General features: G+C 31.9%; 1 protein-coding gene across 1 annotated transcript; it reads right to left on the minus strand.

Moving 5' to 3' along the window:
- Positions 1–12,300: 12,300 nt before the first annotated feature.
- Positions 12,301–24,014, minus strand: LOC115964598. The gene is made up of 7 exons (XM_031083877.1): positions 23,728–24,014; positions 22,870–23,553; positions 22,560–22,665; positions 21,648–22,328; positions 17,974–18,153; positions 17,802–17,876; positions 12,301–12,369 (listed from the first exon to the last, which is right to left on the minus strand). The coding sequence occupies exons 1-7, from the start codon at positions 24,012–24,014 to the stop codon at positions 12,301–12,303; spliced, it is 2,082 nt and encodes a 693-aa protein (XP_030939737.1).
- Between the last annotated feature and the right edge of the window lie 1,390 nt (positions 24,015–25,404).

The following is a 25,404-nucleotide window of genomic DNA, read 5'->3' on the forward strand; positions in this document are numbered from 1 at the left end:
TGTTAGTCCGATTAGGGCTTATGACCAGCCGATTTAATCGTTACAACATCAAGATCATTTTGGTGAAATGAGATTAAGGATCTAATGGCCAGAATCAAGATGCATATTTCTAAGGCAAAATTACCCTTTTACCCTGCAGGTGAGGTTAAATGCGGGTTGCAAAATGAGGTGTCAACAATCCTTCAAGAGTTCTGAGATCTCTTTAAATTTCAAAGTCTCCTTCCCTTAACATAGAATTGTAACCAAATGTTCGTAGGAAGCCAGGACTGAGGTCAAAAGCATTATCGCATTATCTTCATCATTGAATTTTATATTGATCCTCAACATGTCACTGATAAGTTGGTTGAACGTATTGATGTGCTGGGCCAAATCCGCACACTCTACCATCTTAAGCCCATAAAGTTTCTGCTTAAGATTCAATTTATTTGTGAGGGACTTGGACATATATCGGCTCTTTAACTTGAATGATATAGTAGCAGTTGACACCTCATCCATGACATCGTACATAAGCTCATTTGCCGGACATAGTCGCATTGTACTCACCATCTTCATCTCGAGTTCTTCCCACTCATCATTGGTCATCTTCTCTAGTTTCTTTTTTTTCCATACAAAGCCTTCACCAAGCTTTGTTGTACCAACATTTCTTTCACCATTCTTTGCCATAACCCGAAGTTACCAATCTCAATTACATCTACCTTGGAAATAGAAGCATCAACCTCCATTAGATTAACCAACCTAGAGCTTTGATACCAATTTTTGTGAAAATAAACCCATTTACGTAAGATTAGATAAGAGAGAAGAAAAATAGACACATCAAACTTATCTACATCTACCTTGGCAATAGAAGCATTAACCTTTACTAAATCAACCAACCTAGTCTCTGATATCAATTTTTGTGTGAAAATAAACTCACATAAGATTAAAGAAGGGAGAAGAAAAATAGACATATGGAATTTACGTGGTTTGGGAATTTGCCTACATCCACAAGAAGTAACAGAGAAAGTTCCATTATAAAATAAAGAGATTACAATAGTAGCATGCAAACACTCTCACAGGACCTAAACTCCAAATACACCCTCAACTCTCTCACACGAGAAATAAAGAACACCCTATTGTATTTACTAAGACTATTGTACGTGACTAACTCCAACAACTTGATTGATTGTTGTTGGCTACAAAGTTCTTCACTTCATTAACAATGAAGATCAGGAAGCACTTGGTTACAAAGTCCTAAGGCGCACAAACGCAATAGCTTCTTATAGAGAATATATGCTCTTGGTCTTTGTTTTTGTGTATGACAGCTTTCAAAATAAGCCTTATATATAACTAGGGTTGTGAGAAAAGAAACCATAATCAAACAATTCATCATGGGCCGAATTTCGGATTTGGAAATTCTGAAATCTTAATTCTCGATAGATTGAGCTTATGTTGAGATTGTGTCAAGTTTTTTCATTAGTCCTCGATAACAACTATCTGTCGAGCTTTAATGAAACAACTTTTCTTCACTTGTTTCTTAGATCAATCTTCATGTCTTTAATACTATCACTTGATATGTTTGAACAACATACTTCTTGATATATTAAACCCAACTTAGATCTACCCAAGTACAAATAAAATGCGTTTTGTCAATAGATTAGTCTAATTACATAGAAAAATATGACCCTAACATGAATGTTATACTTAATATATAAGTAGGTCGAAATGGGTTGTGTTACATTTGTGTCAACCCAACACGACCTGTTTATTAAGTGTGTCAACTAGGTTTGGTTGCATCAACCCACTTCATTACCAAGTAAGGTTAGAGTTGAAGGGCCATGACACGATTTGTTAATGGGCCAAATTCGGATTAAGACATTTAATTGAATATCCCTACCTTAACATGACACGAATCTAACACACTAACCCGAATTGACACATAGAATTGACATGGGCTCTGGGAATTAAAGTTAGCTTGTGTTGTAAATGAATAAGGTCTTGCAATTTACCCTATTTTGATGGATTCAATGGAATAAAGTGCTCATTCATCTTAAAATTTTAAAAATAATTTTAATAATAACACTGCCGTAGTAATGAAAACACCATAGCAATAAAGTCATACATAAAGAATAAGGCTAGTGAATGATTTGGCACTACAAATATTACATTCGCTTCACAGCTGATTATACAATGGGTATGATTCAAAAATACTTGTGAAGGAAATTAATTTACCCTCCCTAATTAACCACCACAAAACAAGCTCACAAAAAAAATTGCTTACAAGCATTATTTGAAGAGAAATTTTTTTCATTAGTACTTGTTCTATACAATTAGATGAGCAATAATGTTTGTTAGTATTAGCTTTGATATAAACCATGTTAAATATGTTTGAATAGATGCGGAAGAAGAAAGTATAAAATAAGGACATAAGAGCATAAGGATTACATGGTTTAGCCTGATAGTACATGTTCATAGAGGAAACTCATAAGTGTTATATCTTTATTATATGAGAGTGTAATACAAATCATCTATTACAATGAACCTAGCATGGGTATATATAGTAGGCTAAACCTTACACTAACCATACACTAACTATGGTTAATAATTTTTTACTACAAGTAGGAGACTTAGTTTGCATATAAAGTAAGATTGGGCTAATATATCTCTAACAATGTCAAAGAATACAATATCTTATCTGAGGTTGAGAAAACATAACAAAATAAAGGGTGGAAAAATGTTTGTATTCTAACAATTTCTTCCACAAAATTCTGAATTGTCCTATTTCATTTTCTTCAAAATACAAAAAACCTTTCAACTCCTCCAATCATCAATTCAAACATGACTAATTTTCCATTTCATTTCCTTCAAATACAATAATATTCCTTGTAACTTTCACAACAATAATCAATCCAAGCCTGAGTAATCTTCTATGTTGAATACTTTTCAAAAATCTTCCAATATCAAACCGTTTTTGTTCGAGATTTAATTGTCTAAAACCATTTGAGTTAGAATCCTGCACAATTAGAAAGACATTTTCAATTATTATTGACAAATTAATAACCAATGATACAAATAAACAAACAAAATTAATGAAAAAAGGGAAAAAATTAAGAATAAATATCGGAAGTAATATATTTGGAATTTTGGACACATAGTAAAAATAACGGGTGGATATATACCAAGGTAAGCACTACATACGTAGGACTAATTCAACAATCCACTTATCTATACACCATTAGATATACAATGAGTCCTTGACAAGTCATGCTTAGTTGCAATGGTGGTGTTTGGACAACCACTTCAACCAGTCCGACAAAGCAAAAATAATGAGATGATTTGTATGGAGTCATCCTTTTTTTTTTTCTCCCTTTTTTTAAATTTTTTTTTTTTAGTTTTAAACAATGTTTTAGGATTTTAGCCCTAAACAACCATTAAAGATCCATTATTTTCTAACTTAAAACCCTTAAACATGAAGAACCTCTTGTTGGGGAAAGTTTTGGGACAAAGGCTGAAATTGTAAAATAAGCCCAAAACTCTCCTTTGGTTTGCTAGATTTGTTTGTTAGTGGAGAGTCAAACCTAAAATTTACAACGTATAGCAAAATAAAGGCTATGGTGCTTTGTGGAAAGAGAAATCCAAATAAATTGAAATATAAGAAAGTGCAAACAACAAAAGCCACTGAATGTTTGGTTGTTAAGAAACAACATATTCATAAAATAAGTGTAACTAAAATGCGATAGTTAAGAAAGATAAGTGGAAATAGACATAAGGATAGGATTTGAAATGAAAAAAAATCCACTTAAAGATAGAGGTTACTTCTATTGATGAAAATATGAGAGAGTATCACTTAATATGGTTTGGTTATGTTCAGAGGAAAGTGACTAATTCACCAGTAAGAAAAAGTGAGTTGATTCAAGTTGAAGAAAAGGAAAATAGTAGAGGAAGACAATAAATAACATTAGTAGAAGTAGTTAAAAATGACATCAATTAAAGAAGTGCCAGAGAATATTACTTCGAATAAAATATAATGGAGGAAGAGAATACATGTATCTGAATCTAACTTATCAGTTGAGGATCCATAGTCACCACAAACAACATGAGGCTTTTCAACATGTTTTCATCTACGGTCACTAAAAACTGTTGATAGAAACCTTAATTTTCTACAGTTATATGCAATTGTGGAGTAAAATCAAGACCATTAGCATATTTATTTTCACGGTTGACATAACTGTTGAAAAAAAAACCGATTTTTCTTCAGGTTTCAGCACCATGTAAAAAAGGGGATCAAAAAAATTATATAGATAAAAAGTTTTTATCAACAGTCGTTTACCACCATTGAAAATAAGTAACACCATATTATATATAAGCTACAGTATCTCACAAGCCAAAATATGTTACATGCTCTCTTTCTTGCTCTCGCTCTCTTGTACCTCACATCAGAAACCCAATCGACTTGGTGGTCGCATTTTCTCACGGGTTCTCTCTCTCTCTCTCTCTCTCTCTCTCTCTCTCTCTGCATTCCTTATTTAGTTGCTGCTGAGAAACTTTCTATTTCTCTATTATTTTCTCAGCAACCAAACGAAGTTCTTGGCTTCAGTTGATTTCTCTTTACTTTAGATTCACCATGCTGGTACTATTATGTCTAGATCTTCTATATATTCACACTTGCCCCAATCCAATCCCTCTGATTAGGTATCTTCTATATGTTCATTGATGAATCCAATTGCTTAGTCCCCATAAAAACCTAAGCTTCAATCTTTGTATTTTTTTTTTCAATTCTTAAATTCGTTTTATACAGCTTTATAATAAACCGCAAGTCTAGAATTATTTTTAATTACTCTTAATTATCACAAAAATGGCTGAATTGCTTTTTACCCCCATTGAAGTTTACTTTCTTGACCAATGAAAATGCTAGTTAAAATTGAAATTGAGTCTTGATCTTCAAGTAATGCTTGATTTTGCTTTGTCAGTACCTTGATTTGGGAACAAGACTTGAACAAACATATAGAAGTTATTCGTTTATTGTTTTTGCTGTTAATGTAATTTGGAAATTTAGAATTTGATGGAATATAAAAAATATATATATAAAAATCATGATGCCAATCCATTTTGCAGTTCAGAATTTGAATCTTACATCGTTTATGTTATTTCTTTTAATTTTAAATCTATCTTTAAGAGAGGTTGTTATTTTTTCCTCTTAACTTTCCTATTGAATTTGGCATTATTTTTTTTAGCACACAATTTAGCATGCACAGTATTTTGTTTCTGGCTTCACCGGAAGTGTTGGTCAGTTTTAATTTTAAGAAATGAGTTTATTCAATCCATGTTTGTATTGTTGGAAGGTCCTTTAGAAGAGGATTCCCTAATGGAATTGTGGTTGGGAGAGGTAGCATTGGAAGTGCAAGCATGTCCAGTGGGTATTCCTATAATTTTTTTGTGTATATTAATTTTCTTTGATGTCTGTGAAACTTACAAGAAATTTGTAGTTGTTGAAATGTTTGTGAATGTGACTTGGTACGTGCAGGTGGCAACCACAACCTCGATCTGAATTAGGGGATGTCTCCACTTTCACTTGGCAATGGTTCCAAGGAGAATGAGGGATGCCTTCAGTTCCACTCTAACTCATACAATGTGCAAAATGGAAGGGGTTCTAGTTCTAATTCACCTTTCAAAGGACTAGTAATGACGTTAGAGTGCTCTCCCTTATGGAACGGTGTCTATCCTAATTTCATTCCCAATGACGTGAATTGTTTTATTTTGTTTCTTAACTTCATAATTTGAAACCAATTACACATTAGACTAAGTACCTGAATTTCACATATAGAGTTCAATCTCATTTGGTGGACTCTGTCCTAGGGCAGATCAAAGATATGTTTATTGGAAGAGAGTGCCAAATAGGGAAAGATTATTCCACTGATGGAGTTATGTACAATCTATGATTTTGGCTTGCTTGGGTGGGACCTTGTGGTGATCAAACATTATTCTTTGGATGCTAGCTTCTATCTATTAGTGTTCTCTTTAAATAGATCACATTGGGAAGGGGGAGGGGGTTCAGACTCTTTAAACCATCCATGTTTCTGTGACCAAGTGAACCCAATCCTTGATGCAAAACTATAAGAATGGAAATACAATAGTGAACTATTTCTCTCTTTCATGGAATCAGAAGTCATAACTTATGTTATGCTCTAAGATAGCTAAGATCGGACACAAAGAAAAGTGGAAAATAATTTTTCCAATATTAATTTTATGGCCATCAAATTAAACAAAAGGTACTAACTTTCAAAACAATTTTGCTTCCAAATTTTTCTTATTAGAACTTAAAAAATAAAAAATAAAAAATAAAATAATAATTAATGGGCATGTCCTTGTCTTCTAGCCATCTATTATTCAGTGTTACCTGTTCTATATAAAATAGCAAGAGAAGTTACTAAGTGGCAATGCACTTTGTGACTGTTTTCATACAGCTTTAAATGAAGCACTAAAGAAGGAAGATGAGAGGCTCAAGATTGCAACCAGAGAAGTAATGACACGTGCTAGGGAAAAGCTATAAAAAAGTACGAAAAAAGGCCATGGCTTCTGCATGTACATTGTGCGGTAATGGAGAGGAGAGAATTCCTTATCAAATATAATGGATAAGGTAATTAAATGAATGTACATGTGGCTGTTGTGTGGTGTCTTAGCTCTTGTTCTGCTAGTTTGGTTGGGGAGTAATTTTGGCTTTAGGCCTAGGATCTATTGGGAGTAATTTGTACAATTTGTTTCATTGTGTTATAAATGTAGTTGATAGGTTGTTAAAATTCAATTTGGAATTGCACAATTGTGTTTACATTTATATTTTGAATCATATTATTAAATTTTGATTAAAGTGAAAGAGTGCATCCAAATTTTTTGTAAAAGAAAATACTTATTTCGACGTTTATTAACCATTGATAAATGTGTAACACTTTTTTCAACAGTTGTGTAGGTTGTAGTAAACTGTTCTCGACACGTTTTTTAATAACGGTTCTCTATGGTCTCTCAACTATCGAAAATACTTTTTTCAATGGTTTTTAGTACTTTTTTCGACGGTTTCAACCGTTGAAATAGTTAAATTTCTTGTAGTGAGTCAACCCCAAAAAAATTTATTTTTCACTATTTTAACTCTTGTATACATCCCATGCACTATGTTCTATTATTTGTGATTTTAATTAAATTTATAAATTAATTTAAATAAAAATTTTAAAAAAGAGGAGTCATGAACATACAATTAATAGAGGAGAAAATGACTGACCATTTCCTTGTTGGCCTTAAAAATTAAGATGGCTGGCTAGTTGGCAATGCAGTTCATAATAACTTTTATGTTTTATTAGATAGTTAATACATAGCATCATCTTACATTGTTTCCTTCCACTTATCTACTTGTAATCTTGAAACGGAAATTTTCTTTAATACATTTCAGGTTGTATCCAACGATGCAAAAAAATGTTCTGGTTCTTGCAGCCACAAATACTCCTTTTGCTGCGGATATGGTGAGAAAAAAAATACCATCCATCTAATAACCTACGGCGTTGTATTGGAAAGATTTTATGATCTACATTGCTTTACGTTTGAGGCTAATGCAAAGTTAATTAACGTAGGCCATGAGGAGGCGTTTTGATAAGCGAATCTATATCCCTCTCCCAAATTCGAAGACAAGGGAACAAATATTAAGGTACTTCAGTTTCGTAATGCAATGCATATGGAAAATCAAAGCAATGTAGTTATAAACCCATTGTGATTAATGCTTTTGTTGTTTATCTATGTCTTGTTTAATATCCTCTAGTTTTTTTTATTTGAGCAGGTGCATATTGGGAACACTCCTCATAACCCTAGTACAAGCGATTTTAAGGAATTAGCTCGCGACACAAGTGGTTTCTCTGGTTCAGATATTGTCTTTGCTTTAGTAGTTAGTTAATTTATGGAAAATAGGATTGAAGAAAAACGCAAAAGAGGGTAGGGCTTAGTGTACTGAAAAATAAAAATAAAAACAGCATTTCTCTTTCAATTGCATTGATTCATGTTTGGTGTTGATTTTCTCTTCCATTAACATTGGCGGATTTTTTATTTTTTTCAAGTTCGTTTGTAGTAGTATTTTTTAGACCCCTATGTCTTACTTTGAATTTTCATATATCCTAGATCCAGCTACCATCCAACACAAAAGCAGATTTTGATAATGTGCTTGCTACACAAAAGCCTACTGTAAGTGAAGCTGACCTAAAAGTGTGTGAGAAATTCACTAGGGAGTATGGGCTTTACGGTTAAGGGCTAAAAATGTAGAGACACTGAGGCACATATTATTATTTCTATAGTTTCTCCCTATTGTGTTTCTAATTATGGTTTTTTTTTTTTTTTTTTGAGGGGTTAAAAGTATTTGTTATCCATGAATGTGCTAGTGTTATCAATGTATCTGGGTTAGACATGTGTCAGTTTGGTTAGAAGCTCTCCAGCCGTTTTGCTTTTTGTCTAACTTTTTATTTTAATAAAAAAAGCAATAAAATTAACTTTTTTTTCCAAAAAAAAAAAAAAGAGTAAACTTTTTATCCTTTTTTAATTGACTCACTTTTGACAAACAAGAAACTCTGGAAAGCCATAGTTGAGTTTTGTGGATATGATTTGTGTTGTGAAATTTATAAGTACTCGCAATTGCATGAACCGTATTGAAGTATAGTTTAGCAAAAATGAGGTCAAACCCAAAAAGACTTGTATGAAAGTAGGAAAATTAATTAAACTTTAATCAAATAAACTAAGCAAATAATTAATTCTATCATAGATATTATTAAAGCAGTAAAAGATGTAAACAAACAAGAGAAAGGAATTAAGTTTTCAAAATCCATCTTGTTAATTCATATCAATATATATTCATGATCATTAATTTTTCCCAACCCACTGTATAATAATCTAGAAGTCAATTTTGCTATCATGGAAAATATTATTATTAAAACCCCTATTTTTAAAAATCAAAGCATGTTCTTCTTCACTTCCTAAATATAAAATCAAATCTCAATTCTATAAGTTGACAAACAAATCACAAGAGATATTCAATTTTAAAATCAAACAATTATAAACCAAGCATTCAATTAATTAAGATAAATATAAAATCATGGGAAAAACATGATTATATTGAACTCATATTAAGAATCTTATCCTAGCCAATTGATATAAAGCAAGAACAATCTAAATCATTAAAGAACAAATATTGTGGAAAAAAATTAAATCACATAAATACTACTGATAATCCTTGACAAGGTTTCATTTTTAACCCTAATTGAAAATTTAGCTACTCATGTTTATTGAAATAAAACACAAAAATAAAATATTAAGCATTAAACTAGACAAATAAAATAAAAAAAGAAATAATCACAATACAGCCCTAGCCCTTGTTCTTCTTTCTTTTTTTTCTTTTTTTTTTTTTTTTTCCTGGTACACAAACTGATCTAGGGACTTATATAAGAAAAGAGCCGCTTGCTATATTATAATCCTAATACAAGTAGAACAAGGAATTCATATTTCCAACCACGCACATTCAAGGGATTCCTTGTTTTAAATGCTGACTTTTATCAATTTTTTTATAGGTCCCATTGCTTGATTTTAGGAGTTTCTTTCCTTGCAAACTTCATCCTCGTTGAATTGAATCCTGGGCTTCTTCTTATTTTGCTTTTGGTCTTCTCTTGAATTTACGCCTGGGCTGGATGTTTACTTTGGGCTGAATCTTTACTTCATGCTTCACACCTGGGTCTTAACTTAGCTTCAAAATTGACCTAGCCTCACTTTGTATGTAAATCCTCCATTACCTATAAACAAAGGCAACCTATAATCGGTCACAAAATAACATGTTAGAATGCAAATATGAGAGTATTTTTTTGTTTTTTTATTTGTCTTTTTTTGTGCACAGCAATCTGCCATGTCATGTGATGCCATGGGAGTTCCAGAAAATGTTAAGAGAAACAATAACTAACATATATGAATCGTTGGATTATAGGAAGTCTATAAATACGTACAGATATGAAAAGGTACTTAAGAATTTAGGATGGAAACATTTTTGGTGACTCAAAATGAATAACGTAAGGCAACACCATTGCGAAAAAGAGAGGAAAAAAACAGATTCCATATATCTCAATACCACCTATATCCATGTATTCAGTGTCAAAATGACAGGTAACGAATCCCTAAAATGCAGGCCTTAAAATACTAGAAATAGTAGTTGTTCCTAATTTTCCACTGACGATCTTTTTCATGTTACTTGTAAGCTATATTTCCAAGTTCATGACGGGAGAAAACACCATGATGGAATATAATTAATCAGAAATAAAACATAAACAACTGGATAGGACCACCAAAACTAACCGTAACTCATTTTTTTCTTTTCTTTTTTTCTATTTTATATGCTGAAAGAAATTTTTATCATCATCCGTTTACAAAATCATGTGACTACCAACTATAGAATTTGCGCCACTGGTAAAATTATTTCAGATAAGGCAACAACGAAAAGTCAATATAAGAAAAGGTTTAGCCATTCTAATCCCTTAACGTTTACAACATACAAATATATATATATATATATATATATATAATTCTTATATCTCTTGCCATGTATAATTCTTTCATCATCAATTATTGTAATCCAATTGCTTGCTATGTGTTTATGTGTTGGAATTGGTTTTGGTAAAAATATATACATATATATTACCTAGAGAAAGTTGATTTTGCATCTGCTGCAATTGCCTTTGCTAGAAGGTTCTTCCTTGTTGCAGGTGGACCATATAGTAATACTGCCCTCCATGGTTTTCGATTCCCTAAACAAGCGAACAAATGATTATTTTTTTCCAAAACAACTATATAATATCCACATTAGTGGTCAGCATAAGTCCAGCCATTCTTATTAGCATTGAAACTAAGAATATACAGATAAACTATCTAAAAGCAGAGATTAGAAAACTCAAAAGTTAAATACAATGATGGTTGATGGAGGAGGAACTTACTAGTAAAAAATTGAGGACACTTTTTAGGCTATGTGGTAGCTTCTATCAAAACCTCTTTGAAAGTCTCAAGTCCGCCCACATCATTCAACTTCAGGAACGAGTCCGTAAGGCGAAGCCCGAATTCTGCTGTACGAGTTATAGAGGATTCAGGAACTTTTATAATGGGAAAGAAATTTCTTCTCAAAACTGCTCAAAATGCCTTCAAATAAAGTTCATAAGACTCTTGTTTCTCTTCGTCGTTACTGTTTTAATCTGCCATAACTGACTTAGGCAGTTTGCAATGAAACTATTACTCTTAAATTGTTCTCCCGAAGGCCAAAGCGCTATTTTTAATAATAAATAGTAAAAATAATACCATTTTTTTGCAAAAAAAGGTTCGGGGATTTTTTTTTTTTTTAATCCTTTATATTATTTTTAAAGATATAGTCTATGAAAATAAAAAATTCCTTAGTTACGCCCTGTGACATTGGTAATGATCATATTTGGTGTGTTTATGGTCTTAGAATAAAATTATGGAACTAATGGTCTAAGAGGAGATAAATTAGATAATAAAAAAATTATGATCAGGATCAAACCTAAATCAAGCACTCAAAGCCCACTAAAGACCATGAACATAGCTCAAAAATATTAAATAGACCCACCTACCAGCTTTTTGCAAAGTGAGTCCAAATTAGTTATAATAATAAGAATTAATTTTTTTTTAAAAAGGTGATGACCTCCATAACAATATTTTTTTTTACTTCCAAAAAAGGGTCTTGCTAAATCAAAGGTTTTTGACAAAGATATTGTTTGTAAAGGCAAAATTTATGTACAGTACTTAGATGCTGTTTCATAAATTCATCTCTTAAAATTCAGCTATGTGGTTACTTAACTTAAAATATACTTTCATCCCAAAAACAAAAAAGCCTCATAGCTGAATTTTAATAAGGATTCCTAAGAAATAGTGTTTAAGGTATTGTGCCTAAATTTTGTTCGTTTGTAATTGTGATGTGGGGGTGAGATTGATATTATATTTTAGGAACAAAACTAAAATTTTACTAAGAAAAACCAGCTATATCAACCTAAATTACAGAAGAAAGTTGTGAAGGAACATCTTCCGTCCACACAACACATTTCAAACTAGTTATAACATACCTAGTTAGACTATGAGCAACCTTATTACATTCTTCCTTAGTATGAAAGTAAAGCAATTGAGTAAAAAACCTAGAAAAATCCTTGCATCTTGAACCAAAAGATCATAGGGAGCCAAAGATCTACCCTCCTCAACTAAAGCCTTCATTATCACTTTCAAATCCCCTTCCAAAATGGACTAAGAAATCCCAACTTCTTAAGCAAACTCAAGAGCCAGAGCAGGTGCCAAAGCCTCAATTTCCATAGCTTGAAAAGCTTGAGGAACCTATTAAGATAGAGATGTTATGACCATACTTTGATTATTCCTAATGATCACACTTTGGTGGGTGCGGCGAAGGATTGATGGTGGTGGGATTTGGCTTGTCTCTCTTACCCTCTCTCATCGTCAGACAATCAATATAAAGCATGACATGAGGCACATGTATATATTTTCTTTTATTAAATTGTATATAATTTTTTTTTTTTAATCTGAGATAGAAATCTCATTCTAGTTTAATCTAAATGTATATGTATATGAAATTCTCTTGTGAAAACTTGAACTTCGACTCTCGTCCCTTCCCTTACAAGAACTTACACTTGTAGAAAGACTATCTTGCTAAGGGTACGCGGTGATGTATATCATGTTAATAGACATGTGCCACATATAAATATAATAATATTGACTATGTTTAGCAATATCGCCCTATATAATATTTAGCATGAAACCATAAGATTTTTAATCCATTAAATAAATTCTATAATTTTAGATAGAATCAATGCGATAATAGATAAATTAGATAGTACAATTACTAATTCTTAGAGAAAACTTACATTGTGTTATATGTCACACAAATAACCTTTGGCTTTGAAAGACACAATGAAAATAACTGCCTTTTATAAATTGGACAGAGCTTGAATTTGGACAAAGTTTTATGTTGATAACGATAGTATGAAATAAAAGAAATCATTAGTAAGACACGGAAATATGAAGATGAATATGAACTTCTCAACTAAAGAACAAAAAAGTATATAAATTTATCTCAAATGGTCATCAACATTTTTTTTTAATAAAAAAAAAAAAAAGTGGGCATCCACACTTTTCAATTGATGCGAGGATATATGTTTAATATATAACACGAGTTCAAGTGACATATTTTTTTGAGAATCAAGTACAATTGATATAAACTGCTTGATACAATATGTTATCCCAAATATAAAGGTGCTTGAAGTTGATTGGAAGAAGGGTGCTTTCATTGTTAAGCCAATAGAAGATTGGCTAGATGAGAGGCAATTGATTGCCGAACAAGACAAATGATGGCACCCATGATATTGTAATAAGATTTTTTCTGCTTTCTTTTTACTTTTTGCATGAAAACATTATTAAAAAAGGTTACCAATTATATATTGGCCTACGACGGTTGCGTCTCTCTCTTCTCTCAATCATACGTCACATTGGGTAATAAAAACTGTGATTTGATCTTGTTAGGACATATGTGAATCATGTTAAGAACATATATTATTTAGAGTTGGTTAATCCTTTGACAAAATGCACTTTACTTGTAATTGGGTAAATCTAGGATGGTTTAAGTCGTCAAGAAACATGTTGTTCAAGTCGAGAGTTATAACCATGCAAATCTGTCCAAGAAACAGGTGAAGAAGTATTGTATTTTAAAACTCAACAGCTAGCTCAACAAATTGTATCTATCGAGATTTAAAATGCAAATCTAGCCCGATGCTCAACAGCTGCTCGACAGATACCCTATCTATCGAGATTTACGAAAATCAGTTTTTCAGATCTGATTTCATGCATATCCATCTGTATGTGTTTAGGCTTCCTTTTTCTCACAACCCTAAACATATATAAGGATTATTTTAAGGGCCGTCAGAAGGTGGTTGCACTTGTTGTTGCAAGCATATTGTGACCAGAGATATATGCCCTAATTTATCTTTCTCTTAAAGAAGCTGCTGCGTTTGTACGCCGTAGGGTTTTGTAACCAAGGAGCTTCTTGATCTTCATCATGTGGATGAACTAAAAAACTTTGCAACCAACATCCTTCTCAAGTTGGTGTGTTAGTCACGTACTTAAATCTGTGCATCGATTGGTTAGTCACGTATCGGGAGTCGTGCATTGAAAAGAAGAGATTGTTACTATAGAACAAGTCCAATTGTGTATTGGGGTAAAGGTTTAACTGTAGGTTGGTATAAGGTGCTAGGATTCCTTTACTTGTAACCGCTTGTTGTGATAATAGTGGATTCTCGGGTGTGATGACCTTAAAATCACCCGATGAGGTTTTTGCCTTGGAGGTTTTCTTCATTCGTAAACAAATTACCGTGTCAACTTTATTTTCCGCTGCATTTAACTTAGTTGGTGATTTTTTTGTGCTACCACGCGTATTGCATGTTAATTAACTTAATTAATTCACTTGGCTAATTAATTGGTTAATTTATCATAAAAGGTCAATACATTCTTGTCCTATCAGATCTATGCAATTATATATTGAGGAAAGACATTGAATAAAGAAAATGGAAAAAAAAGAAAAGAAAAAGTAGTACTTTTAAGATAATCGTTAAGGATATGTTAACTGTAAGGTGCCACTTAAGCAAATTTTAGGGAATATAGAGTGAATAAAGTTAAATTTTTGAGTTTTATTTATCATTTTAGTACTATTTTTAATCACCTCATCAATTTATACAAGTTTTTTATTTGATGGACATCACAATAAATCATTCTTAACTAACACTAAAACATTTTCCAATTGTTAATAGAGTTTCATATTTTATATAGGATATATGTTACTTAACCATTTTAAGAAAAAATTTTATGGAAAAAAAAAAAAAAAAGATTAACTTTTTTGATATTTTTTCAATTTTTCATAAAATTTTTTAAAAATAAATAATTAATTTCAGCCTTAAAGACACACATTAACTGAATCCTTATTAATAAATTATAAATCATGTTAACGCATGAATGATAAATATTTTTAAAAAGTTTTAATACTATTTTTTAAGAAATATAAATAGTTATTAAAAAAATATTACTTTTATTTTTTTTCATAAAAAGTTTATAAAAATATATTCTAAATGAATGTCCTTAAAACTTCCATATATTATCTTTAAAAGATAATTAAAAAAAATAATTATTTTTATTTTGCATAAAAAATTTTAAAACTAATTTTTTAAATCTGGTATATTAGTTTTTAAAATAATTTTTAAAAATCATTTTAAATATAACTTTTCCCAAAAAGCAACTAAAATATAAATAAAATAAGAATTCTCCTGAAGCAGAGACAGGAAATCTGTATTAATGTTTCATTATAAGCCTCTTTCCATCGTCCCCAAATTATAAAACACCTACAATGTCCCACCATCCACTTCCTCATGCACAGCTATCTGGATGGCACAGCTAGTATTTTGGCTGAATTGAAGATAACAGTAGTTCTTGCTGAACGAGAATTCCTAGATAGCAATCACTTTTTGTAGGGCAGCACAGGTAATAAAAAACATGGGTCAAGCGAAGGGATATATTTTATGTATTTGTTTATGGTTCTTGTTAACTAGTGCTTAAGATATTTGTTAATGTGTGAATTTAAGGAAGTTTTAATACTATTTTAATGAAAAAAAAAAAAAATTATCAAGAAAATTAGTTACTTTTTTTCCAATAAAAAATTTCTAAGAATAGTTCCTAGACTGATATGGCATCCATTAACTTTTACGTACCTTTGTATATTATAATATATTATAATACTATTATATCTTATTATAAGCACGGTTAATGTGTCCTTTTAGAAAAATTATTAATAAATTATTTTTAAAAAGTTTTTATTATCACTTTTTTTAAAATTATTTTTTAAATCAATACTCTTATGATGTGCTTAAATGACATGATTTGGACATTTAAATTTGGATTTAGGATTTATTTCTACATGTAAGGTTTTATTTGTTTTAATAAATTGATGGTTAATGTGTTTTTTTTGTTTTATATTTTGAAAATAGGTTAATGTTAAATGTTGTTGAAAAACAGAATTGAAAGGCATTGCTCCATTAACTTCTCAACTATTGCCTCAATAAATTGTAAATGATTTTTTACAATGTTTCTATTGTAGTGAATTTTTATACAATTTTTAATGTAAAAATTTCAAGAGTTGTTACATTGATCTATGATCTATCAACTTCTTCGTAATATCTTGCATAAATATTTGTACATGCAATTTTAAATAATTTATAATTTATTTGATGCTCAAAATAATGCGAATTTATATATAAATTATATTGCAATGACACCAAAGGCACTAATTATGCGTCACTATTTTATTGGAAAAATGCATTAATAATAAAAAGCATAAAAAATTGATTACAATAAAAGCAAACGAATGAATGGATGTGTAAGATTACGGGATGAATTTTAATGTATTGTTATGTGAAGTTAATTGGATTTAATATATGTAAAACTAGTCGCTACCCTGTGCGATGCACGGGAAAGTTATTGAGTATAATATAAAATTTAATCTAGGTTTATTTTACTACAACACCAAAATTGAATTTGTAAAATAAAATCATGTAGCTAAAATATTTGCTAACAGCTATAAGTTTCAGACATTTATTAACACCCACAAAGAAAAACCAATAGGTGAAATGAAAAATAATGAATTTTTAAGTCCAAGAACCATCTAAAGGTGACAACATTGTCTCAACACATACAAACATGATGAATATATCATTGCTCATTATAAATGAAGAAAATTTAGAAAATATATAACATGTGATTGAGTTTTAGAATTAAAGAAAAACTGATTTCTTGGTGTTCTAGTTTTCTGCCGTGATTGTTTTTGTAAATCTCTTTTGATTTTTGAACCTATATGCTATGCTACGTTTAATATATGAGATATATATTGATTCACGTTAATTGTAGTAGGCCATGATTATGTTTCTTTGCATCAAGTGCCGTGTCATGCTTTTATATGCATCAAGAATTCGTATGCATTAAGTTTTGATTTTTTTTTTTTTTTTTAATTCTATTGAATCCTATATCATCATTACAGATAGGCACTGTCATAAATGAATCCTATATTAAATATGGGCCATTTGATCCTATATATTCATGAATACAAATTCAATCCCAAAGATAAATTTTGGGCAAGGTTAACAGACCAATGGCTAAAGCAATACAAGCCCATAGTAAAAGGTTTTTTTTTTTTTTTTCTTTTCTTTTTTGTGAGAAAGGTTGAATGTTTCAGTAAAGCAGACCATGAAAGCTTCCACAAGTAAAATCAATACAACACGTAGACTATCATGAGAAATCAACAGGTGGACTATCATGCATCCATCAAATAAAACCAATACAACAGGTGGACAATCATGCAAAACCAATAAACTGTCAAAAACATGAGAAAACAACAAGTGGACTATCACACATCCATCAAATAAAACCAATACAACAGGTGGACAACATGCATCCATCAAATAAAACCAATACACACGTAGACAAAACCATTAACATCAAATTCTCAGAATATTTAACACCACCTATTCCTTCGTTACCTATTTTGTAAGGTCATTTATCTATTCCCAACAGATAACAGAACACCTTCCAATGGTGATTGAATTCTTGTAAGAAAAGTTGAAATAATTTGTAACATAAGCTTCAACAGATTAAAGGAGTCTTTGTTTCCTCTTCCTCTTTTGTCGATCTGCAATAGGTGTGCATTGTACATCACTTACATCATTTGTAGGATTAGCATCTTTTTCACTTGGTAAGTTGTTGTCAAAATCATTTGTAGCATTGCTCATATAATACTATTAAAAGAATATGGTGTAAATTGTATTATGATATGAATAAGTAACATTAAAAATATCTAATTTTTTTATTTAAATTTAATATAAAAGTACTCACATTAGTTATTTGATCAAGTTTAACTGAATTGTCAGTCTGCATAACAGGATCAAAATCTTTCTTTACTGTGTAGATCTCCCATCCTTGTTTGAGATTATAATCACTGAGTTCCAATTGGAAGACAAATGTTTTCCCAATAAGGTTTGCTATTTGCATAGGCAGGTCAAACTCTTCAGGTACCTTGTAGAAATAGTAGGACATAAATTGTAAGTTCAATAACTATAAAGTGGCTACAAAGTAATGCAAGAGTAAGTAAGGCATTTTGTCAGACACATGGTATGCACAAAATTTCAATGTCTTAGTTATTAACATTTGTTATTATTAAAAAAAATTAAAAATTAAAACAGAAATACACAACCTGTTGACAAATTGAACAATTCCTGTAATGCTAGAAACCCAACTCTTCCATGGCTTTTATATTTCTCATCAACATGTCTAACATTTGTTTTTATATCGCCAAAGCAAACATATTCTATTTAATGTATTCGTTTTACTGTTGCATTGTAAGGTTGTCTAAAGTTGTTGTTTGAAAAAAGAATAATATTAGAAAAGAATAAACCAGTTACGTTACTATGTAATCCAACATCAAAATCAATATGACCACCGAAAGTAATATTAACGCAAATATGAATATAAATCGCACAATAACAATATTTCTATCAAATTAATGGAAGGTTACCGTAATGATTTTGCTAGGTTACTCTGTTTTTTTCTCCACAACCTTTGCTGGGTTTCTTCTCATAGAGGGAAAAAAGAAAACAGAAAACGAAAAGTCAACAGTGTGGGTTTGAAAGAGTTAGACCAACTAATGCAAGAATAAGCAAGAGCAACTAATCTAATGTTTGTGAAGAAACTTCGCTAGGTTTGTTCTCACAGCGGGAAAAAAAAAACGGAAAACAGAAAAATGTAGAGAAGAAAACAAAAAGCAAACAAAAGGTAGTTACCCACTGAAAGCAAATAAGCAAACAACCAAAACAATACATTGTTCTATGTTTTCAATGGTAGATGTGGCATTAATTTATATAACCACGTGGCGGAATGAGGAGCGGAACCATGTGGCAGAATGAGAAGCGGTCAACAAAAGGTCAAATGTTTCGGCTATTAGTTATTATATAGATATATAGATTTTCTTGTGCATTGCGTGGGTTAAATACTAGTTTTTTATAAAACTATTTAATTTTCCTATGTTAGGTAGCAAACTTAAATAAGTTTAAAAAAAAAAAAATCACCTAATTTAATGGAAAAAAATTTCTAAAAATAAGCCGTACTTTTTTTTTGTTAACAAAAGATAGTTTTCCTTTAACTTATTTTTTCTGATATTACCAAACACTGAATAACACGAAAAATTATCTTTACATAAGGTTTTCTATCAAAACAATTAAACAGAGCGTAGCATTAGTTAATTTATAGAAAATAGGATTGAAGAAAAACACAAAAGAGGGGGAGGGTTAGTCAAAGATAATTTTCCTTTAACTCATTTTTTCTGATACTACCAAACACTGAAAAACATGAAAAATTATTTTTACACAATGTTTTCCATTGAAACAAATAGAGTTTAGCGTTAGTTAATTTATGGAAAATAGGATTGAAGAAATACGCAAAAGACGGGAGGGTTAGTGTACCTAAAAAAAAAAAAAAAGAGGCGTGTCTCATTCAATTGCATTGATTCATGTTTGGTGTTGATTTTCTCTTCCCTTAACATTGGCGGATTCTTTTTTTTCTTTTTTTCAAGTTCGTTTGTAGTAGTATTTTTTAGACCCCTTTGTCTTACTTTGAATTTTCATGTTCATGTCTCTGGGCATTGATTTGATGACTTGCAGATCCAGCTACCTAAAAGCGTATGAGAAATTCACCAATGAGTATGGGCTTTACGGTTAAGGTCTAAAAATGTAGAGGCGCGTATTATTATTTCTTTAGTTAATTTCTCCCTATTGTGTTTCTAATTATAGTTTTTTTTTTTTTTTTTTTTTGGTTAAAAGTATTTGTTATCCATATGCTAACAGTGTTATCAATGTATCTGGTTAGACATGTGTTAGTTTGGTTAGAAGCTCTCCAGCCCTTTTGCTTTTTGCCTAACTTTTTATTTTAATAAAAAAGCAATAAAACTAGGTTTTTTCCAACAACAAAAAAAATGTAAACTTTTTATCTTTTTTTAATTTTGACTCACTTTTGACAAATAAGAAACTATGAAAAGCCATAGTTGAGTTTTGTGAATATATATGATCTGTGTTGTGAAATTTATAAGTACTCGTAAGAACATGAACCATACCAAAGAATAGTTTGGCAATAACGAAATCGAATTTAGAGGAACTTGTATGAGCGTAGGAAAATTAATTAAACTTTAATCAAATAAATCATAATCTAGTTTAATAAAAATTGGTTGTTTTGAAATCAAATAAACTGAAAAAATAATTAATCCAATCAAATATTGTTTGTTCGCTTAGATCCCTTAAACCAGATTGTTTAACATAATATATTAACCAGGCAATTACTTATATTAATTATTCAGATCTAGGTTAAACAATAATAAATCATGTTATGTAAAGTAACGGAAAATAAATAACACCACAATATGACGACCTAGGAAAACCGATGAAACGAACCATTTCAAGGTAAAAACTTGGGGAAGATTTGACCTAACTATTCCCAAGGTAAAATAAATCTACTATAAGAGAATTGAAGTTTTTACAATCAGATTTAACTCTAAATCTATTGCTATCTCATATAGTAACTTACTAACACGACCACGTGCAAGCTCCGAATCTACAGACTCCTTCTCTCCTTGGATTTACAACAACACAAGCACCCTTACTTGTGACTTTGAGATCCCACTCAAAGGTTTCAAATCACCATCAATAATGATCTTGTTGCAACAACATCTACCAGATCTAATGATATGAGAATGATTTCCAGTAATGACTTTGAAAGAGAAAGGCAAAATACCTTTTACATCTCACAAGAGCACCTCCAAAGTCTCTTCAAAACGTGCCTTAGGGTTTCCTTTAAAAACTATGTGAAATAGATTTGAAACTCTAATCACTTAATGGGCCAATGGGCTGTTGGGCTTAATTAAAATTCTATAGAATCTGATTTTCTACGATTTTCAATCGGCCGAGTTTCACAAAATTTGAACTCTCTTTTTTTGCAGCTTGAATGTTCTTGTATTTTGACTTATAATACCTTAAGCATTGTCTAATAAACTCTATAGACTCTAAGATTTATACCTAGACAAGTTTGTACTCACGGTTTGCCAATTGTTTTAAACTTTTAGAACCTAACAAATATGTTATTAAAGTAGTAAAAGATGTAAACAAACAAGATAAAGGAATTAAGGTTTTGAAATCTGCTTTGTTAATTCATATCAGTATATATTCATGATCATTAATTTTTTCGAGCCCACTGCATGATAATCTAGAAGTCAATCTTACCATCATGGAAAATATTATCATTAAAACCCCTATTTTAAAAAATCTAAAACATGTTCTTCTTCATTTCCCAAATATAAAATCAAATCATCAATTATATAAGTTAAAGATATCCAATTTTAAAATCAAACGATTATAAACCAAGCATTCAATTAATTAGGATAAATCCAAAATCATGAGAAAAACTTTTTTTTTTTTTTTTTGATGGGAATACTGCAACTTTCATTAATAAAATCAAATAAATTGTACATCATGGAGAAGAGCTTTCTCTAAGAAGCAAGGGGTCTCTTCCATCCAAGTCAAAAAGTCCGCACTGCCTAAAGCATGCTTTGCTAAAAAGTGTGCAGGTTTATTACCTTGCCTTTTCACATGGGAAAAATCAATTCTATCTAAAGGCCCACAAGACATCAAAATACCCCGAATCACAGGAGCTATCATAGATGGTGGTATAGAGGAACCGCAGAGAGCGTTGTAAACCACCAGTGAATCCCCTTCAAGAACAAAGTCATGAACACCCACATCACGTGCAAACTCCAGCCCCACTTCAAACGCCTTAGCCTCCACTTCTAGAGCACCCAAAGGAGCGTTCAACTTCCTGCTTAGAGCAGCGATAACTTGCCCATATGAGTCTCTGATCAGCACTCCCACACCAGCACATTTTTGGGCTGTGAATACCGTGTCGTCAACGTTAACTTTATATCTCGTAAGTGGAGGAGGAGACCACCCAACAACCCAAGGCATTCCTGTGCTGGGAACCACCTGATTTACTTCCTGAAACTCTTGCAAGTATTGACGAGACCACTGAAACAGATCCACAGCGCTCTTCTTTCTTCCTCCGTGCCGTACCTCGTTACGGTTAAACCACAACATCCATGCTATAGTCACCACCAGTTTAGCGTCCTTTTCCTCATGTGAGTCCATCATCAACATCTACCATAACAAGTCATGGAATGAGGTAACACGGTTCAGATCAAACTAAAACTTCAGTTTTGTGCATTGCCACACATCCTTCGCTTGGCTACAAGACCAAAGTAAGTGCCCCATGGACTGAACGTCCTCCTTGCACTCCTCACAGCAAACGTCCAACTGGATTCCCCTCAGGAAAAGATTCTCCTTTATTGGTAATATGTCTCTACAGGCTCTCCACGCGAAGTGACACACCTTATGGGGAACCTGCAATCTCCATAACCTCTTCCAGAATCTACGGGTTTTGCTAGGGTCCGAGCTAGAACCTCTATTGCTTGATCGAACGTCCTCCATTGCCAACCTGTACGCACTCCGAATAGTAAATAAACCATTCGGGGTGGCAGCCCACACAGTTGTATCTTCTGGTAAGCGTGAACTCAGGGGAATACTTTTGATCAACTCTACTTCATGGGGAAGGAAAATGGCATCAATGATCTGAGTCTTCCAAGCAGCCGCATCATGGGATATAAGCTCACTTACCCTTGTTTCAGCATGTAGAAATTACCTCGGAGAGGTGATTTTGAACGTTGATGGAGATGGGAGCCACTTATCACTCCACACCCAAATTGAGTCACCATTACCCACATTCCACCTAACCCCTTTTTTCACCAAATGTTGAGCAGCCATTAAGCTTCTCCATGTGTATGATGGATGAGTACCAAGTGAGGCATGAATAAAGCCAGTGTTTGGGAAATACTTCGCCTTATACACACGATATACTAGTGACTCATGTTGAGTTTGAAGTCTCCACCCCTGTTTGGCAAGAAGAGCCAAATTAAACTGCTTTAGTTGACGGAAACCCAAACCACCCTTTTCCTTTGAGTCACATAGCTTATCCCAACTAATCCATGCCATCTTCCTTTCATCCCTTTTCTGACCCCACCAGAAATTCCGAATCATACTAGTCATGTCATCACAAAGAGAATCTAGGATTTTAAAACACCCCATTGTGTACGTGGGAATGGCTTGAGCAACAACTTTTATTAGCACTTCCTTTCCAGCTTTAGATAACATTTTCTCTTTCCACCCTACTAGTTTCTTGCTAAGCTTCTCCTTTATGGCATTAAAAGAATTCCTCTTATTTTTGCCAACTAAAGATGGAAGGCCTAAATACTTCTCATGCTGTCTGATCACTTGTGCTCCAAATTTGCTCTTTATCTCTTGTTGAATATCATATGGTGTATTGCTACTAAAAAATAAAGAGGTTTTTGTACGGTTCAGTTGCTATCCAGAAGCTTCTTCATATACAGTGAGAATTCTCTGCAAGGAGTTACACTATGCAATTGAAGCTTTACAAAAAACGAGACTATCATCAGCAAAAAACAAATGAGAAAGTTTAGGGCCCCCTTGGCATAATACTAACCCCTCCATCACACCATCATCCACCACCTTCTTAATAAGAGAAGAAAGACCTTCAACACATAAATGAAACAGGTATGGTGATAAAGGATCACCCTGCCGTATACCCCTAGTTGGGATAATATGCCCTTTTGGTTTCCCATTTATCCTCACTGAATAAGTAACTGTTGTGACACACTGAATGACCAACTTCCTCCAGTTCTCATGAAACCCCAACCTATTCATAATTTTATCCAACCAAAGCCATTCCACCCTATCATAGGCCTTGCTCATATCCAATTTCACAGCCATATTACCCATCTTCCCTCCCTTCTTTTGGTTAATATATTGAACTTATATTAAGAATCTTATCCTAGCCAATTGGTATGAAATAGGAACAATTTAAATCATTAAAGAACAACTATTGTGGAAAAAATTAAATTACATAAATAATACTAACTCTCATTGAAAATTTAACTACTCATGTTCATTTAAATAAAACACAAAAATTAAATATTAAAAATTAAACTAGACAAATAAATTAGAGAAGGAAATAGTCACAATATAGCCCTAGTCCTTCTCTTTTTTTCTTTTTTTTTCTTTTTTCCTGGGTCACGTATGTACAAACTGACTTAGGGACTTATATAAGAAAAGAGCCGTCTGACACACTATGCAATAATCCTAATACAAGTAGAACAAGGAATTCATATTTAATTCCAAGCCACGCACATGCAAGGGATTCCTTGCTTTAAACGCTGACTTTTATTTATTTTTTGACAGGTCCCATTGCTTGATTTTATTAGGAGTTTCTTTCCTTGCAAACTTCATCCTCGTTGAATTGAATCTTGGGCTGCTTCTTATTTTTCATTCTTTTTTTTTGCTTTTGGTCTTCTCTTGAATTCACGCCTGGGCTGGATGTTTACTTTGGGCAGAATCTCTACTTCATCTTCATGCTTCACACTAGGGTCTCAACTTAATTAGCTTGAACATTGGCCTAGCTTCATTTTGTATGTAAATCCTTTATTATTTATAAACAAAGACAACTTATAGTCAGTTACAAAATAGCATAAAAGTGAGGCCAAAATGCAAATATAAGAGTCTTTTTTATATATTTTTCGTGCACATCAATCTTCCATGTCATGTGATGCCATGGGACTGTTCCAGAAAATGTTAGAGAAACAATAACTAACAAATATGAAAGGTATTTAGGAATTTAGGATGGAAACTTTTTTGATGACTCAAAATATATAACGTAAGGCAACACCATTGAGAAAAAGAGAGGAAAAAAACAGATTCCATATATCTCAATACCACCTATATCCATATATTCAGTGTCAAAATGACAGGTAACGAATCCCTAAAATGCAGGCCTTAGAAAACTAGAAATAGTATTTCTTCTTAATTTTCCACTCAGGATCTTTTTCATGTTACCTGTAAGCTATATTCCCAAGTTCCTGATGGGAGAAAATACCATGATGGTATATAATTAATCAGAAATAAAACATAAACAACTGGCTAGGACCACCAAAACAAACCGTAACCCATTCTTTTTTTCTGTTTTTATATGCTGAAAGCAATTTTCATCATCATCCGTTTACAAAATCATGCGACTACCAACTATAGAATTTGCAGTGTTAAAATTATTTCAAGTAAGGCAACCACGAAAAGTCAATTAATTAAAGAAAAGGTTTAACCATTCTAT

This window comes from Quercus lobata, chromosome 10 (genome assembly GCF_001633185.2).
Source record: "Quercus lobata isolate SW786 chromosome 10, ValleyOak3.0 Primary Assembly, whole genome shotgun sequence".
NCBI lineage: Eukaryota > Viridiplantae > Streptophyta > Magnoliopsida > Fagales > Fagaceae > Quercus > Quercus lobata.